Source organism: Glandiceps talaboti, chromosome 16 (assembly GCF_964340395.1).
Source record: "Glandiceps talaboti chromosome 16, keGlaTala1.1, whole genome shotgun sequence".
NCBI classification, from domain to species: domain Eukaryota; kingdom Metazoa; phylum Hemichordata; class Enteropneusta; family Spengelidae; genus Glandiceps; species Glandiceps talaboti.
This window is the reverse complement of record NC_135564.1, coordinates 10873355-10890814: the sequence shown is the minus strand read 5'-3', so window position 1 is coordinate 10890814 and position 17460 is coordinate 10873355. Positions and strand designations below refer to the sequence as shown.

The following is a 17460-nucleotide window of genomic DNA, read 5'->3' as shown; positions in this document are numbered from 1 at the left end:
AAAAACTACATCAACCTGCTGTAAAGGACATGTATACTTTGTTACCATGGTTACTAGTGCTGCTGCTCATATTTCAGTTAATTTTTTATTAAATTTATGTATAATAAAGGTTAAAATGTGATAGTTTTTTATCTACGCCTTAACTATGTTTGCCGAATCATGCACTACTATAAATGGCCAAACACGCACTGTATACAAGCGATGGCGAGTCTAATATCTGTAAAGTCGTGTTTCGGTATATTCCAGTTCAATGTTCAAAGTTCATCTGGGGTCACTGTGCGTTAGTGGCACCTTGGGTTAGCCGAGATAATTGTATAGACTGGAGACTGAAGGTAAGATTTGGATCATCTTTTAAAATAGCAAAGTAATCTGAAAAAAGCGAAAGATTGTCACCAGATCAATGTATAGTGATTTTACTACGGGTGTCACAGAAGTGATGTCAGCATGCAGAACTTCGCTACGTGTGAACGTTTATCCCTTCTATCCCTGCCTAAATGGTTTGATTTCCTCCGCATAGTTCATAACCATGAGACTGTAAACTTTGATATCACTGATTCACTGGCAAGGTAAATGTTATCTACTGACTTATAAATTCTGCCATACTGTCACAGTTCCTATGTTATGATAGACGGACTATGATACATGGTGTACCAGATATTTGAATCAAGCCCTGTTAAAATTGCTAGATTTTCCTTTCTCGAGCTCAAGTTTGTTTATAATAGTATCGTTCACTGCTAAACATGCTAAATAATGAGTTGTCCCACTCAACACAACGAGACATGGTGCGAACAGGCACACATATTAAGAAAAATGTCACACGAATCCTGCTACTATACGAATGTATCAATATTTACTCTATACTGTGATACAACTTAGTCAGTCTTGTCTTTTGGAACAATTTTCAGATGCAGAGAGGGAAATATATTCAAGTCACAACGTTATGATATCATTTTACATGTAATAGCCTGTATACAAGAGAAAGAGCAATCTAAGAAATTCTACGTGTCCCTATGGTGGAGTGAAACGTCTCTGTCAGCATCAACCAACAACAGCGAAAGAATCTAATCTAAGTTAATCCTTGTCCTGATCACTAAGTTTAGCAGATCAAACGTTGTACATGACAATGTGAATGAACTTTTACTGACCTTTAACCCCGATATACTACAGCAGTCAGAATGATCTTTCGTTATAATTATATTAAAATAATGCATGGAGTCTGCAGGCTATAGTTTTTTTTATATTAAAACTCTCACCAAGGGAATCAGACCGGAGTAGCGAGCACGCTGTCTAAAATCATTTTATTAGTAATAGTATATTGCTATTTAAATAAGAATGCTATTTTTCTGATGTCTTTATTCCTTCCCTTATTCATGTATTAAATATGTATTTTTAACGTGTTTTACTTGTAATGAGTTGATATGTCCTTATCAAGCCATATTGCAGTATTACATGTAAAGATAACAATGAATGAGATATCTAAACACGGACAGCATCGGTGATGTTTGATGAAATTGACCGAGTATCACGTTTCGTCAACTTGTGAATTTGATATTTGTTTCAGAGATCTGTACCTGTGCAATCTTGTGAATATGGAAGTAAAATCATCCCATGATAATACCCGAGTTGATATTCTTTACAAAGATGTACCAATCGATTATTTTGATAGTACAGGTATGTATTTGGTGCGAATTTTTCTCCATAATTACTCAATCATTATTTTATTCTATTTAACCCGTTATCTTTAAAATTTACAAATTCTGATCTATTTGGTTATTACCAGAAAATCAATCACCTTACTCGGGTAAATTTGTTTATCCTCCAAAGTCATTAGACTGGCGTTCTATATACCCAGACAGTTATCACACTGTACCGTTTTGATAAAAACGAACTAAGTTTGCCTTCTAAGCTTCTCATCGCTCTCAGCGTTTACATGTAAACTTGTTATGTATTACAGGGAAGGTGAGTGTATGGAATCTGGCATTGATATCGCAAGACATGCGGGTACTTTCTGCAAGGCAAATCGCCAAAAATCTTGTCAGCGGAGGGGTTAGAAAAATGACAGATCTAGTGGTAGTTAAAGCACAAGAGATTATCGTTTACCCGTCCCTTGCTAAACTAAAACGAAACATGGTACTTAGAGGAGTCTGTACATTGCAGTACGTAGGTAAATCATCCTTAAGTTTCATGCAAGACTTACAGTTGCCCAACACTGGTGAGCTTGTTTGTCGAAATTCGACTCTTCTTGTGCAAATAGACTCAAACACACGAAAGCCTCTACAGTTTCCAGGGGATGTACTGATGACATCGCAGCGGTTTGTTCACGGTGTGAAAGGTGAATACATTAACCCTATCACAGATCGACCACCTCCATCATCGTACATCCATTCAATCGTTGTGGCTCATAGCGATACTGATGGCAATAACCACGTCAATCATTCGAATTACATCAAGTTCTGTATGGACTGTGCTGCATGCGGTGCCAAGGACCAGGCCTACACAGTCTTCAGGAAAGACATTGCTCGATATCATGTCCACTCCCTGTCAGTTCTCTATATTGGTGAGAGTGTCGCTGGCGATCGATTGGAAGTAATTTCATGGGAGGGTGGTTTGAAGCCATACATTTTGTATTTCATTATTAGGAAGAAAGGCAGTGATATTTTTCATGGCATTATCAGATTTAATGTTGACAATCCGAAACTATAAGTTTACAATTATGCACGGAACACTGTCAGAATGCACGATGCAAATAATTATTTTGAGACAGTTGAAGAAAAAGAAAGAAATCAACTAAATTTATTGAATTACGTTTCTTTATTAATATGAATATGTATAAAAACTACAAAACTAGGAGTTTAAGTTGCAAGTTGAAGATATCAAATTAAAGTACAACATTCACTCTAGATCTGCTAAAAAAAAAAGTATTGTGTAACTAGCCGGCCCGTTACGACGATGGCCCGGTTATATTTCAAACAGCAATCTGTTCAAATCAAACGTCCATATACTCTACCCGGTGTTTCTACACCGTACGCGTGACGTCACACTGACACTATTCTGTATTTTCAAAATGAACTCTACGCCATGTGTATTGTAATGAGTCCATCCTGTCTCTCTCCTTTTTCGAAGTATACTTCTTATCTTTGATTACCATACTAATGTATGCCTTCCGTTCAGTTGTTTTTCACAAGAACTTGTCCACACATCCTCTTTACTTAATAAAACAGTACTGTTTATGTCTATTGAATTTCTACGGTCTATTAGCTACTCTACAAACATTGGGTAATATACTGTATACTAGTAACACGACTTCCTAGTATCATTGTAAAACGTCATCGTGACGTTTTGACACGTGATTGGCTCTCCAGAATCAGAACTTGAGTTTAGCCAGGCACTGACTGTGGGCATTTATCCACGTATCAACAAGTTGACCGGTACGCAGATCAATGACCAGTGCATTAACTTCAGATAATTCTTCTTCACACGAACAGCTTCCAGTCACACCTGTGCAAACATTACGGACACACTTCTCCTGAAAAATCCATTGGCGCTGATCCTTTTCTGGGAACTAATAAATAGAAAAGGAAACCATAAACATTAAGTGTATGGTCATAAAAGAACGAAAAACCTATCTTACATTTGTATGCATGTATGTATGTCATCGTCGCAAACCACGGCCTGTTTTACGGCAACGTTCTTAACGCGCCTCCCACTGAAGTGGTAGAAATAATAACCCTGGCTTGCGAGAACGATGTATGTATGTATGTATGTATGTATGTATGTATGTATGTATGTATGTATGTATGTATGTATGTATGTATGTATGTATGTATGTATGTATGTGCGTGCGTGCGCGCGTGCGTGCGTGCGTGTGTGTGTGTGTGTGTGTGTACGGATAGAGCTGTGCTGTTTTCATATCACGTCTTTTGTGTCCACCTGTTTTCAACTTCCTGTTTTCCAGTTAATATCAAGTAAGGATTTCCTGTTTAATCTTACAATGAAAAAGGAAAGTAAAGTTCATTTGATCAACAAATACAAAAGGCTGAAATTGGTTCTTATATTATCATCTATCAAGCATGGTCCTAAGACTCCTAACCCATCACCAAAATTACTGATCAAAGAAATAATTCAACTGAATCAAAATATTACCTGCACGAGTTGGACCAAGTGACCAGTTGAGTTTAAAGCTAGGACTAGGGCTTTGAGACCAGTTGTAGCTTCACAAACTCGTGCGCTATTACTTGAGGATGCCCGCCAAGATCTGGGAAATATCTCTTCACTCATGATCATCCGATGGTTATGGTTGTTTGCACGTGGCCAAAGGGGAGCTGCGGTAGTTGTACCTTCGTTAGCAAAGATTTTACTAAAGAATCGTCCCACTTTGTACCTAGGTGCAAGATGTCGATCAGTTGGCTTGACTGGAGGTTTCGTAATTAGTTGTTGTCCTGACCTAGTGTTGCTATCATCGACTGTGACAATGTAATCTGTTTGGGGCAAGTCGTCAACTTTTTTGAACGTAGTTTGTCGTTGCTTCGAAATGATTGCTTGTTGCGTTGTCGTCAGCTCCACAATAGGCTCCTGGTAGTCTAATAGCATTTCAGGATTACGCTCTAGCATCTCAATGGTGTTGAATTCCGTCTTGATTTTTCGTATTTGTGTTGGGTTTAGATGTACCCCCTTCTCCTGGCAAATTGCTGACACGAGTACAGGCATCATTGCTAAGGTAAGAACCAGCACTACAGGCACTCTTGGGGTAGTTGGGTTCATTCTGAATTATATGAAATACATGGAGACATGTCATGACGAATGTGGGCATATGATGTATTCGTCCCGGATACCACTATAGCGCGCGCGCGCACACACACACACACACACACACACACACACACACACACACACACACATGATGTGAGCATAAAACATGTCTGACATGACATACATACTGTACATACATACATACATACATACACACACACACACATACATATCGCATACATATATACATACATACATACATACATACATCCATGCATGCATACATACATACATACATACATACATACATACATACATACATACGTACGTACGTACACACATAGGCACGCGCGCGTACACACACGCACATATGTATTATGATTGATTTCATCCATTTGAAAGAATATTAAAGGAAAAATATTGATTTTCGAATGATAGCAAAATTACTACTTTTCATTAAATTAACCCCCCCCCCCCGTAGACATTGTACCGACTATTCTTGAAATTTCATTATAATATTCTTCTCAATAAAATTATGTACATCTTGAAAATCATTGCCATCGCTACATTGTATGACGTACAGAAAAATAACACCTTCTGATCTATTTGAATTTTTATTTTCTCAGCAAATGTGATACATTTTATACATGCTCTTCAAGTTTTGGTTTATCTCTTTCACTTTTAATACAAGTAAAATTACTGTGTAAAACAATAATTGTTATCTAAGTTATTCGAATTTTCCATTCCTATATCAGTAAAATATCAAAGAAGTGGAAGAAAATTAAAAAAAACATATAAAACCAAAAGTAGATCAGGAGGTGTTAAATGTAGCAATAAAGACAAAACTGGGTAATTTTTTTTTAGTTATACCGTAGTACGTCGGAACTCGATGCAATGCTGACATTGCCCCTTCTGCAGAGGAAGAAAGGGGCAATATGTCAGAATCGAGTCCCGACTTACTCCGTGACACGGTGGTAAATAAAACGGACCTACCTGCAGTCTTAACTGTCGCGATGTCGAATCGATCAGATAATAAAAGCAAGGGTGAGAGAGATTGTTTCACTCACGCTGGAATCAACTGCTGTACTGAGCAACTCAGAGTGGTGTTGGGATTATTTGAGCGGATATACGAATAATATCTTCCGGGACCTCGAACACCACTCCCCGTTCTATTATTAAACCTGAGACAAAGGTTGATCTTCTGTGCTAAAACGGTGTCCTACTCAACACATGTAATATGCAATATCATTTACTGGCTCAGTGAATTCAACTTCCTGACCACATTTGTTTACTGTACATTACGCCTAAAAAAATATTTGGTTCCGGTTACCCGACCCCCACGCACCTTGTTTTCACTACCGACCCTAAACTTTTTGTACGTATTCGATAAAAAAAAAAAAAAATCGCGAAAATTGGGAAGCCTCACGCGAGAGTGGATGCGCGAACTGATCATGACATCATAAGACAAAATAAAACTTCTTCCAATCTGTAATGTAATGGCTGTACATCTGATGGGAAGAAAATAATAACACAGGAATATATGGAAAACAACGGAAAACATAACTACCTGAATTAACTAGACACTAATACATGAAATAAAACAATCTACCTACCCCATTTATTCTAAAATTGAACGTAATCGGAACCATACATTTTTTCAGGCCTTACTATGTAGGATGTAGGAGCGGCCTAAGCATATGGGAAATGTTGTAGATCTGACGTTGTGGCCACTTCTTTACATGGCGCACTCTATCTCTTAATTTATATGTGGGTCTACGATTCCTTGATCCTGAAAATCCCTAAACAAGTGTATACCTTTTCGTCTGCAAATTCCTTTCATAGTAGGTATAATGGCTACCCTGAATTATGGCCCCATATGCCTAGATCTCTACGGTACCACAGCAATTTCACTAGTTTTTAAAAATACAACAGACACATGACAAACGGAGTTTGACCGTTGGTGGCGCTATACAGTACTTAACGAGGCACAAGCTGAGCATCAAACCCTTCTAGTACAATGTTAATGTCAGTGCATGCAAATTAACTTCCGGCGTTGTTAGAATAGTTGCTGGTTACCTTGACATTTCAGTATAAGTTTAAATGATGTGTCCTCTTGCAGTAAGTAGAATAATCAACTTCAGCCCCCTTAACTTCAAAGAGAAATCACTTTTCGTTTTTAACAGTTCAAAATCCCAAATAAATACCTATTTCTCATCTACGTTACCACTTACTTATGGCATACTAATTAGACTCGTGCAATAGTTTTATCAATTCTTTAACTTTCATGAGTTACTACAAATATCACGTTACCACAAACAAAGCCCACAAAGTAGAGAGAGAGAGAGAGAGAGAGAGAGAGAGAGAGAGAGAGAGAGAGAGAGAGAGAGAGAGAGAGAGAGAGAGAGAGAGAGAGAGAGAGAGAGAGAGAGAGAGAGAGAGAGAGAGAGAGAGAGAGAGAGAGAGAGAGAGCTCTAGTTGATGGAAGAATGAACAGGATTTGGTGATTAAGGTTAATTATGTGGGGGTGTAACTTACTATTTTCAACATTCAAGTCAAACAATATATCATGGCTGGCTGCACACACATCGATAAAAGCTGAAATATTTTATTGAGAAATGCTCATGAAACAATCCATAATCACAAATTTGTAGAATTTACATTATTTTTCATTGCAAAATATCATGATGGCAGTATACAACAAAAAAATTGACTTTACAAACACATCAATCTCCTAAAAAGAAAACCCATATATAATAAGCTAAATAATCCTTCTCAACAGTTGCCGGGTATATTGGAGGAAAGGTTCACCAATAAAGTGTGTACCATGACAAAACTTGTGAAACATCACTTTGCGAATCTCTGTTCTCCTGCTGGGGAGACAGGCCTTCTGTTTGACAAGAGACTAAGGTAGTAAATATCACATTTTGCAAAGACCTCAATTATTCCTTCAAATCTAAGATTTTGTATACACAAAAAGGTATTCATTTTTTGCTCAAGTTCAATCGCATAGCTCTACTTTTTACAAATGGAAGGGGGTTATAAATACATGTACACACACTTATTCAAAGTTTTACAAGGGTTCCATAAATTTCATACTGCAGTAAATTTCCAGTCTGTGTAACTACGCACAGAACAGAGCTCACAAGTAGACATCCATATACTGGTATCTATTAACATCATCTATGGTACAAAAGGCACAGAGGCTGCAGTAGGAAGTCTTTGACATTTAGATATAAGAGATAATACACATCTGTACATGCTTCAGTATAAATTATTTGCATAATACCACAAGTCATATTTACTCTGTGTCCACGTGAGTACAAATTGGTCCAAAAAAAAAATTCAATAAAAATAAATTATAAAACCTCCGCTGTTTTGATACCACATACTTTTAAATTTTACACGTTTAATGTTCCTTTGTCACGTGAACAATGATAGTAACAACATTTTGTCTCTACCCAACAATTATACTAGATCTAACAGCAGAACGAGAACTGAATCTTTGAATTACTTTACAAGATTAGTCTGTAAGGTACGCTGTGATGGAGCGCCCTCACACATCGGTCAACCCCTTCCACTTCAGATTGATAGTCAGTGAGAGAAGGCTGGTGAGGGCGGAATGACACAATGTACCTCTTACATGGAGATATGATAACCAAACTTTTCCACATATAGTGTTAATTACAGAGTTTGACTGTTTTAATATAAATGTGAAAACTGGTACTTCTCATACCTTACCAGCCAAGGGACAGAAAGTCTGGCAGTTATGTATTTTGACTAATTTTTTGGTCGTCAACTCTCCATAAATATGGATAAATCAGTTAACTTTGGGGTGAAAAAGTAAATTCGTATATAGTGCAAAAGCAAATTTTTGTTGTTGATAATATATGTTCCTTGATACAGCATCATATACCCAATACTTTGGTTTTTACAACTCACAGGTCAAATCTTTCCAGATGTATTGAATAGCAGATCATTGGAAAAAGTTTCTAAATTTGGCCAATTTTTTGAGAGATTTTGTTTTAGGTCAAAGCCGAGTTTGCATACATACATATATATATATGCTTCCTGTGTCTAGTCTGAGGGTGCAATTTTCAGTGTTGTGTTTTAATCATTGCATTACAAATTTCTATGGTTGGAAATATAGACCAGATTTTCAAACTCGGTACGTGATGTCCAACTATTCCCACCGCACTCCTTTCTCTCTATTCAAAGGGACATAAGCAGAGGTGATATATATTCGGGGGAAATTTTTGTTGTGAATCATATCTGTCTGTACTAGTATTCTACTTATGCATTCATACTTAACCATCCCTTGCTATAGGCAGAACTCCAGGTGTGCGTATTATATCAAGTAAGTCACTTTTATAATTTAGTATGCACTTTACTAAAATGTTGATGAAATGCCATTAACTACTAACGACACCAGAAGACGATTCTTTCAAGTTATCAAAGGCATGTATTGACATAAACATTACACTAGAATAATTTAATTGAGATTGTATGAAAAAAAAGCTAATAACCTCAGTTTGCGGCATTTTATCGAATATAACATTAAAAGTTAAAGTTCCACTAGTTTTAACTGGGGTATTATTTTTTTTGATCAGACAACCAACAACATATTCCCAATAATTAAATATTTTACACATCAATAAGAGGCCTGTTTTATAAATAAGTGATATCGTAAAATCGTTACTTCACTGGGGGTGCTGATTTTTGGGTGTGGATATATTGTATCATATTATGTGTATAGTTACACAAATGTTTACCTATGGGTAATTCAATAATATTCAGGGTGTTACAATATTAGGAGTTAGTCATCATTATATCTAACAAAAGAGTTTCAAAAAAACATTCCAGTTGCAGCTAGTGCAGCTTCGAAAGGAAATAATTTGCTCACGTTCAGTTGTGCAAGTCCATCCAAATTAATTACATGGATAGAAATATTGAAGATAGTTGTTTCTAGAAGGTACCCGGGTGATCTTTACTTCGCTATCTATTACTGTTGCACTCCTACCCATCCAGTCTGAGCAGCATTTTCTAATATACACATATCATATGTGAAGCATACATCTGCATTGTGCAATGCAACAGAGAAAGTAAGGTATAAACTTGCAAAAGATGAAGCAAGAAGTGGGATAACTGAATAAACTGTATACAGACATATGTGACTCTGTATGTCAATATATGGACATATCTGATTCTTTTGTCAATAAATATGGTACTTAAAATCTTCCATGCCAATAACATAAAAAAAAAATAACATTGCACCTTCCACAGAAAGAATTCACATTTTTCAAAGACAATGTAACAAGGCTTCATAGAGGACACATACCCCACAACTACAAACACACAGTTCTAAAACCACACACACTTCACATGAAGTTACTTTAGCACACTATTCCACACTGAAGGTACTTAAAGGGCTATGTTTCAATCCTGGGTCATCACATTAGTGTTATCTTATCAGTCAAGGCATACGGATTGAAAAGGCCATTTTTCCGATATCTCAATTGTTGTTCACATGTAGATCTAAATCTTAACCCTAAAGTGGGCCTTTAAGCACACTACTTCACAGGCAGTATTATTCTCAATATTATTCAATTGTGCTGCTGTATTTCGGGTTTACACAGCATCTGTCATATTCTTGATTCAAATCGGTTCGTAATCTTTTGATTATAAAGGCCCGGATTTCAATCCCAAGTTCTCACATTAGTGCTATCTTATCTGAGGAATCATACAGATTACTACATTGCATAGGATCATTCTTTTGTTCTGGACCAAATTTTTCTATATAGCCTTGCCAGACATCTGTTTTTTTACATATAAATTTTAATCTCAATGTGGACCTAAGTCTTTAAAACAGTATCACTTGAAAGCCAGAATCTGAGAAAACTGTACAAATAATGGATTTTTACAATAAAATAGCCATAAGTTGGTTAAATTTGATATGCTCATTACAAATTGAGTATGCCACTGTAGTGTTTCTTTGTGGTAGGTATCAAAGAAATTGGCTCATATATGTCAAAGATATGGCTGGACAAGGACAGATGCATGAACAATTGGATCCCCATTCTCTATAGCCCTCTCTGTACCTAAAATAAACATTACAAAAAAAACCCCAAAACAATGCTGGCCGGAAATAAACACACTTTAACCTAAACACATCAAATCAGCAATAGAAGAAATAAGTTCACTGATTAGCAAGTTAAGTTATTCTAATTCATCAACTTATGTCTTTTCTAATTCATCGATTTTAGCAAAAGAATTCAGTCTAATATGTTCCATAATTGTTCATAATGTGTAGAAGAATATCGATGGACGAAGTGAAAAAAAGGTCAGCAGCATTGTACTGATAGGACATCCCTTTATCTATTTGAAATTAGCAATCACAAGAAGTTGTTTTTTATAGTCAAAATGCAATATGAATGTGACAGAGATGAATGTTTCCATGGTGAGAAATATGTCTTTGTTATATTTAGTGCTTATAAGTTTTCCACATTTTCTAATGTCACTTATGTTCCTGGTGGAGGCGGCTGTTTCGCTGGATTTGCACCTTCTGGTTTTTTAGCATCAGTTTTAGACTGGGTTGTGGCAGATGAAGTTGTTGCTATCGCAACAGGTGTACTAGTTGTTGCAGTTGCAGTAGTTGTTGTTGTTGAGCTAGTTGATGAGGCAGTCGTTGTTACTGTTGAAGTTTTAGTTGTAACTGATGAATATTTAGATGTTTTATATGCTGCAGATTTATATTGTATAAGTGGATGAGTTATCGGTGCCATGATTATGGGTGTCCTGTGAGGATGGTAGCCTATTGGTATTGCATGTGGGTGTGCAAATGGTTGATGGAGAATTGTTTGTCCATGGTGAGCTGCTGCAGCAGCAAGTGATATTGGAATTTGACCATGTAGTGGGAAATGACCATGTATTGGAATTGCTGTACCAGGAATTGCACCACCATGAGCAGCAGCTGCTGCAGCTGCTGCATGTAATGGGATAGCATGGTGGCCATGGCCTGAATGTGCGGCAGCTGAAGCCGCAGCAAGTGCAGCTACAGTTGGTGACATTGATAAGTGATGAGGTAGTGATGAAAGTGGTACTAGCTGTGTTCCTTGTGGCGATGCTAAAGATATGGGTATAGGGACAGCAGTAGCACCGTGTACTTGTGCCTGTGCCTGTGCCTGTGCATGGGCATGGGCTTGAGCTTGTGCTTGTGCCTGGGCATGTGCCTGTGCTGCTTGGGCCTGTGCTTGAGCATGTGCTTGTGCTTGTGCTTGGGCTTGTGCTTGTGCCTGAGCTTGTGCTTGGGCTTGAGCATGTGCCTGTGCTTGTGCTTGGGCATGTGCCTGTGCTTGAGCATGATGGACAGCTTGTGCTTGTGCCTGAGCTTGAGCCTGAGCTTGCGCTTGAGCCTGAGCATGAACTTGGCCTGGAGCATGAACTTGTGGTTGACCTGCAGCATGTGCCTGCGCTGGTGGCGGTGGTGGAGGAGGTGGTGGTGGTGCCCCTGCTGCTGCTGCTATTGCTGCTTGATGTGCTGCAGCAATGGAAACTGGAACAGGCTGGGAACCCTGTACCCGTACTGGGTGCCCAGGTTGAACTGGTACTGCTGCTGCAGCGTGCAATGGTCCAGATGGTTGCCCTTGATGAACCATGTGGGCTGGACCAGGTACCTGCATATGGGGATGTGCACCTACGGACAGTTGATGAGCCAACTGATGATGTTGTTCCTGGAGCATATGATGAGCTGGCACACCCTGATTAGGTCCTTGTACAGGTCCTGGAGCTTGCTGCATCACTACATTCTGCATTCCTTCTTGATGATGAAGAGGTTGGTGTTGCGGTTGATGCTGCTGATGCTGTTGTTGTTGTTGATGCTGATGATGGTGCATGTGTTGGGGGTGGAGTTGCTGTGCCTGATGTGGTGAAGGTGCTTGCGCCTGTGGATGTTGGTGTGGATGTTGCTGTAATTGGTGATGGTGCATTTGCATTTGTTGTTGTTGCTGTTGCTGCTTGATGTGCAGCTGTGCTTGTTCCTGTAGCTTGCGATACTTTTCCATTTCTTCAGGTGGAATAATTGGTTTTGCCGGTGTTGGTGACTTGGATTTGCCTGTATTCTTCTCCTCTTCTTGTTTCTTTTGTTGCTTTTGTTGTTCCTGTTTTTGCAATTGCAACTTCTGTTGTTGCTGTCGTTGTTGTTGTTGACTCTGTTGCTTAGTAAGCACCATTACTTTATTTTCCTTTGTCTGTTTTTTCTTGTCCTTATGTCCCTGTTGTGTTTCAATTACTGGTGGTTGGCTCTTTTTCTCTGTGTTCATATTTACCTTATTGGCTTCTGTTTTTTTCACAAGGCTATCCTTTTTAACGTCAACTGGCTTGTCCTGTTCTTTGCTCTCTTTTTGAACAGTTTCTGGTGAAATTGGTTCATTTTTTTCAACACTGTCTGTTTTGGGTGACATTTTCTGCATAAGATCATCTTTTACAGTCTTTGTTAATGTCATGATCTTTTTAACTGTTGGAAACTTACCAATAAGTGGTAAAACGGCAACTTTTTGTAACTCTGGAGGCAGTTTGGGCCCATGATACCCAGCTGGTGGATCTTTCAATTTAATTCCGGCTTTAATCCTTGACATTAATGATCTTCCGTCATCACCAGCCTTACTGAGCTCTTCCCTTGACTGCTTCTTCTGTTGGATCTTTTCTAGTAACATCTTTGCACGTTGTGCTTGCAGATTTTCAAAGATTGCATCCTGTGACAACTCTCGCTGCTCAGCAGCTGTTGTAATAATATTGTGAACTTTTGAAGATGGGTTAGTGCTTGCTATATTTCCTGATTTGCTAGGTATGTCCCACCTACCAGCCCCTTTCGAAGTTTCATGTTTTTTATCAGATGATCTTTTGTCATCACTTCTCTTATTGTCTCTTGAACTCTTTCTAACACTCCTACTGCGACTACGACTTCTACTCCTTGAACGTGATCGTGAATGTTTACGATCTCTAGAGGAGTATTCAGAGTCCCTGTCTCTACTTCTATCACTGCTGCGACGACTACGCCTGTATCTGGAATCGTTTTCACCTTCAGAGTCATCTCTATGTCGCCTCTTCTCATGTCTTCTGTGCTTGTCATAGTAACTATCCTCACTGTCATAATCACTACTGTATTTGTCATGACTTCTGGTGGATTCCCTCCTCTTGTCTTTAGAACGACTTGACCTGTGGTGACTTGAATCTCTATCATCATCACTATAGTCATCGCGCGATCTTTTCGATTTATGATCAGAGTAGTCTGAATCTGAATAATAACTGTCCGAGTGCCTATGTTTCCTTTTGTGTCTCTTTTTATCTCTATAGTCATCATCATAATCGCTGTACTCACTTGAACTATCATAATGCCTTCTCTTTGATGATGATGATTTATGATCCCCTTTGTGTCTCTTTCTCTCAGAATCTGAATACTCAGAGTCATAACTGCTGTAGTCTTCACTGGAACTATGCCGCCTTCGTTTTTCTTTGTGTTTTTTCTTGTCCTTCTTATGCTTGGATTTTGATTTTGAGCTATGGTACTCTTCATTTTCATCATCACTGTGGCCTGCATGTTTACTATCTTTTTCAGATCGTTTTTGTTTACTTTTCTTTTGTTTGCTACTTTTCTCATCTTCACGTCGTTCTTTACCATCTCCTTTATGCGACTTCTTCTTCTTTCGTTTCTTCTTTGCCTTTTTCGCTTTCTTACTCTTACTCTTGGGTGGAGCTGCGTCATCATTTTCTGCAGTTACCTTTTGATCTGCTGTTACTTCCTCTTTCTTGTCTTCATGCCCTGCTGTTTCAACTTTCTTTTCTCCTTCACCCTCCTCCTTGCCTTCATTCTTTTTAGATTTAGGCAACGAAGAGTCAGGTTTTGCAAGAGTGCTGTCTTGTTTATCCTTTGGAATATTGCCATCCTCTTTCTTTACATTCTTGTCACCATCTTTTTCATCATTATCTTTGACTTGATCCTCCTGGACTGCAGCATTTTCTACTTTTTCTGTTTTACTACTGGGTGCCAGTTTCTTGAATTCAAAGTACAACGGATTGCAGCTGAATGCTATGGATGGTTCAGTTGTCGTGTGCTGTAACATTTCAACAGGCCATTGCAGCATGGTTGTTTCATCTCTACTTTTAACAGGCACAAACATACTTTCCACCGCTCTATTACAATATTCTGATATGACCCCTTTCTTCACCACTTTCTCTATGTCAGTACTTTTATTACTTCCAGCTTCAACTTTGGGACTGGTAACAATGTTCTCTTTAGAGTTTTCCCCTCCTGAAATGCCATTTGTTGGACTATTGCATTCACTAGACTCTTTTTTCTTGGTCTCAGAAGAACTTTTATTTTCTAACTGTTCACTAGTTGAAGATTTGGCCTGTTTAGTTGTTGATAGTTTATCCTTTTTAGTTGATGATTTTTCGTTGACTTCAGTTGAGGGTTTGTCTAGTTCAACTGATGATGGTTTATCCTGATCAGGTGTTGTCTGGTCCAATTTCGGAGTTGATATTTTATCTTTTGTGGATGTTGTTGTTGTTGTCGCTTTTTGCTCTGATTTAGTTGATACATTATTGTCCAGTTTAGTTGTTGAGGCACTGTCCTTTTTAATTGTTGACTTTTTCTCTGGCTTGAGATTTGATGATTTGCCAAGTCCAGTTGTCGATATTTTATCCGCTAAATTTGATTTTTTGTCTGATACAGCTGATGTCTTATCCTCTTTAGTTGTTGAGGTTTTCTCATGTACAGCTGTTGACGATTTATCTGTTACAACAGTGGATGTTTTATCTGTTACAACAGTGGATGATTTATCTCTTACAACAGTTGATGTGTTATCTGTTACAACGGTTGATGTTTTGTCTGTTACAACTGTGGATGTTTTATCTGTTACAACGGTTGATGTTTTATCTGGAACAACAGTTGATGTGTTATCTGTTACAACAGTGGATGTTTTATCTGTTACAACGGTTGATGTTTTATCTGGAACAACAGTGGATGATTTATCTGTTACAACAGTGGATGTTTTATCTGTTACAACGGTGGATGTTTTATCTGGTACAACAGTTGATGTTTTATCTGGTACAGATGTTGATATTTTATCCTGTTTTCCTGGAGTAGTGTCGTTCTCTTTACACTTTTCACTCCTTGTAGCACTTCTCTCATTTGACTGCTTCTCCATTTTCAAGTCAGCTGGTGAACCTTCTTTTTTCTTTGTTTCTGAAGGAGACATTGATGTATTTTTGCTGGCTTCTTCTCCATTACCATTAGTTGGATTATCACTTTTATACTTCACAAACACAAGAAAGGGAAGTTTTGGTTTGACTTTGTAATGGCTGGGTGGTGTGTAAGGATATACTTCTCCATCTTTGTAATTCTCCAGTATTTTTTCCTGAATATCTTTCCTTAAATTTTTTTCTTCGATAATCATTTCCCTGGTTCCTTCCTCTACAATGTCATCAGTTTCTTCACTCACATCTGTCCGTCTCTCTGTTCCATCACCAATAAACACTGATGTCTTAGTTGCAACTTTAGTAGATGATTTCTTGGCAAAACCAAATGAAACAGTTGCCTTTTTATCATCATCATTTTCTACTGGTGGTTTAGGTGTAGGTTTAGTATAATCTTTACCACTTTTCTCCTTACATTTAGCACCCTTCACTACCATCTTTCGGCGTGGCTCTTTCACCTTGAACTCTTCACTAGTACTTTGTGCTGGTACAGCATCTTTCTTCTTCATCTCATCTGGGTCAGGTGGGGGAACATTATGCCAAGTAGATGATGACTCGCCATCCCCAACAGCTGTAAAACCACTTTTGAACATCAATCCCTGGCCCATCTCATCATTCCTGTAATACAAATGACTTTATAAATTCTACTGTGAAAGGGAACACTACTAACTGATTTGAAATGTGATTTGTAAATTTTGTGACTGTGATTTTATTTCGTTACAATTGTTTGAACCTGCACCAGCTGTAACTGGGGTATATTTTTGATCCAACAACCAACAATATATTCACAAAAATTGCTAAAATACCAATAATTAGACATTGTACATGTTAATATGAGGTCTTTCTTATCTAGTATAGTAATAAGTTGAACTCATGATTCACTAGGGTGCTGATTTTTGGGTGCGAACCACAAAATCAATTTGATTGGATTGGATATATTGCACCATACTAAGTTGATGACTTACCTAACTTCAGCTGCCTGTGCCCGCAGGTCAGCAAGTTCATGAAGACGCTTTAATTCCTTCTCTCGTTTCTTTTCTTCTTTCTTCCATTTGGAACCAACAGTGCGTACAAATTCTCGCTGTTTCAGATCTTTTAACCTCTGCAAAGACAAATTTTGAGAGATATTGTAGAAATAGTTGACACTATTATAAACATTACAAATTAATTTCAAATACTGAGAAATATGATTAGTCAGCATGTTTTTTGAGAAAACATAGCCATCACCCCTGGTAGTTCCAGCCAGGGTAGTACCAAGCACACAAATAGACCACATTCCTATGGCACTTCAAGGCATTCCAATATTCAGTCAGACTACATATTTGTAAGAGTAACTGTGAAATAGGTGTGTATAAACCAGGGAAAGGTCGACAGCTGGCAAAAACAACCAGCTACTTTGCAATTTCTTTCCGGCTAACTTTTAAGGAATATGTGTTTAAAAATTCTTTTTTTTTCACTCTA

At 38.0% G+C, this 17460-nt stretch overlaps 2 protein-coding genes across 6 annotated transcripts in view; both read right to left on the bottom strand.

The window, feature by feature from the left end:
- Positions 1–2810: 2810 nt before the first annotated feature.
- On the bottom strand, positions 2811–5984 carry LOC144447521 (uncharacterized). The gene is made up of 3 exons (XM_078137568.1): positions 5743–5984; positions 4144–4762; positions 2811–3562 (listed from the first exon to the last, which is right to left on the bottom strand). The coding sequence occupies exons 2-3, from the start codon at positions 4759–4761 to the stop codon at positions 3365–3367; spliced, it is 816 nt and encodes a 271-aa protein (XP_077993694.1). The 5' UTR covers position 4762; positions 5743–5984; the 3' UTR covers positions 2811–3364.
- A 1363-nt stretch (positions 5985–7347) lies between these two features.
- Positions 7348–17460, bottom strand: part of LOC144447788 (uncharacterized) — a 37232-nt gene continuing 27119 nt past the window's right edge. For all 5 annotated transcript variants that reach the window (XM_078137870.1, XM_078137871.1, XM_078137874.1 and 2 more), the window contains 2 exons: positions 16965–17101; positions 7348–16617 (listed from right to left, as the gene is read on the bottom strand). In XM_078137870.1, the coding sequence (XP_077993996.1) occupies positions 11265–16617; positions 16965–17101 (5490 nt within the window). In that variant the 3' untranslated portion in view covers positions 7348–11264. The remainder of the gene's footprint in view (positions 16618–16964; positions 17102–17460) is intronic.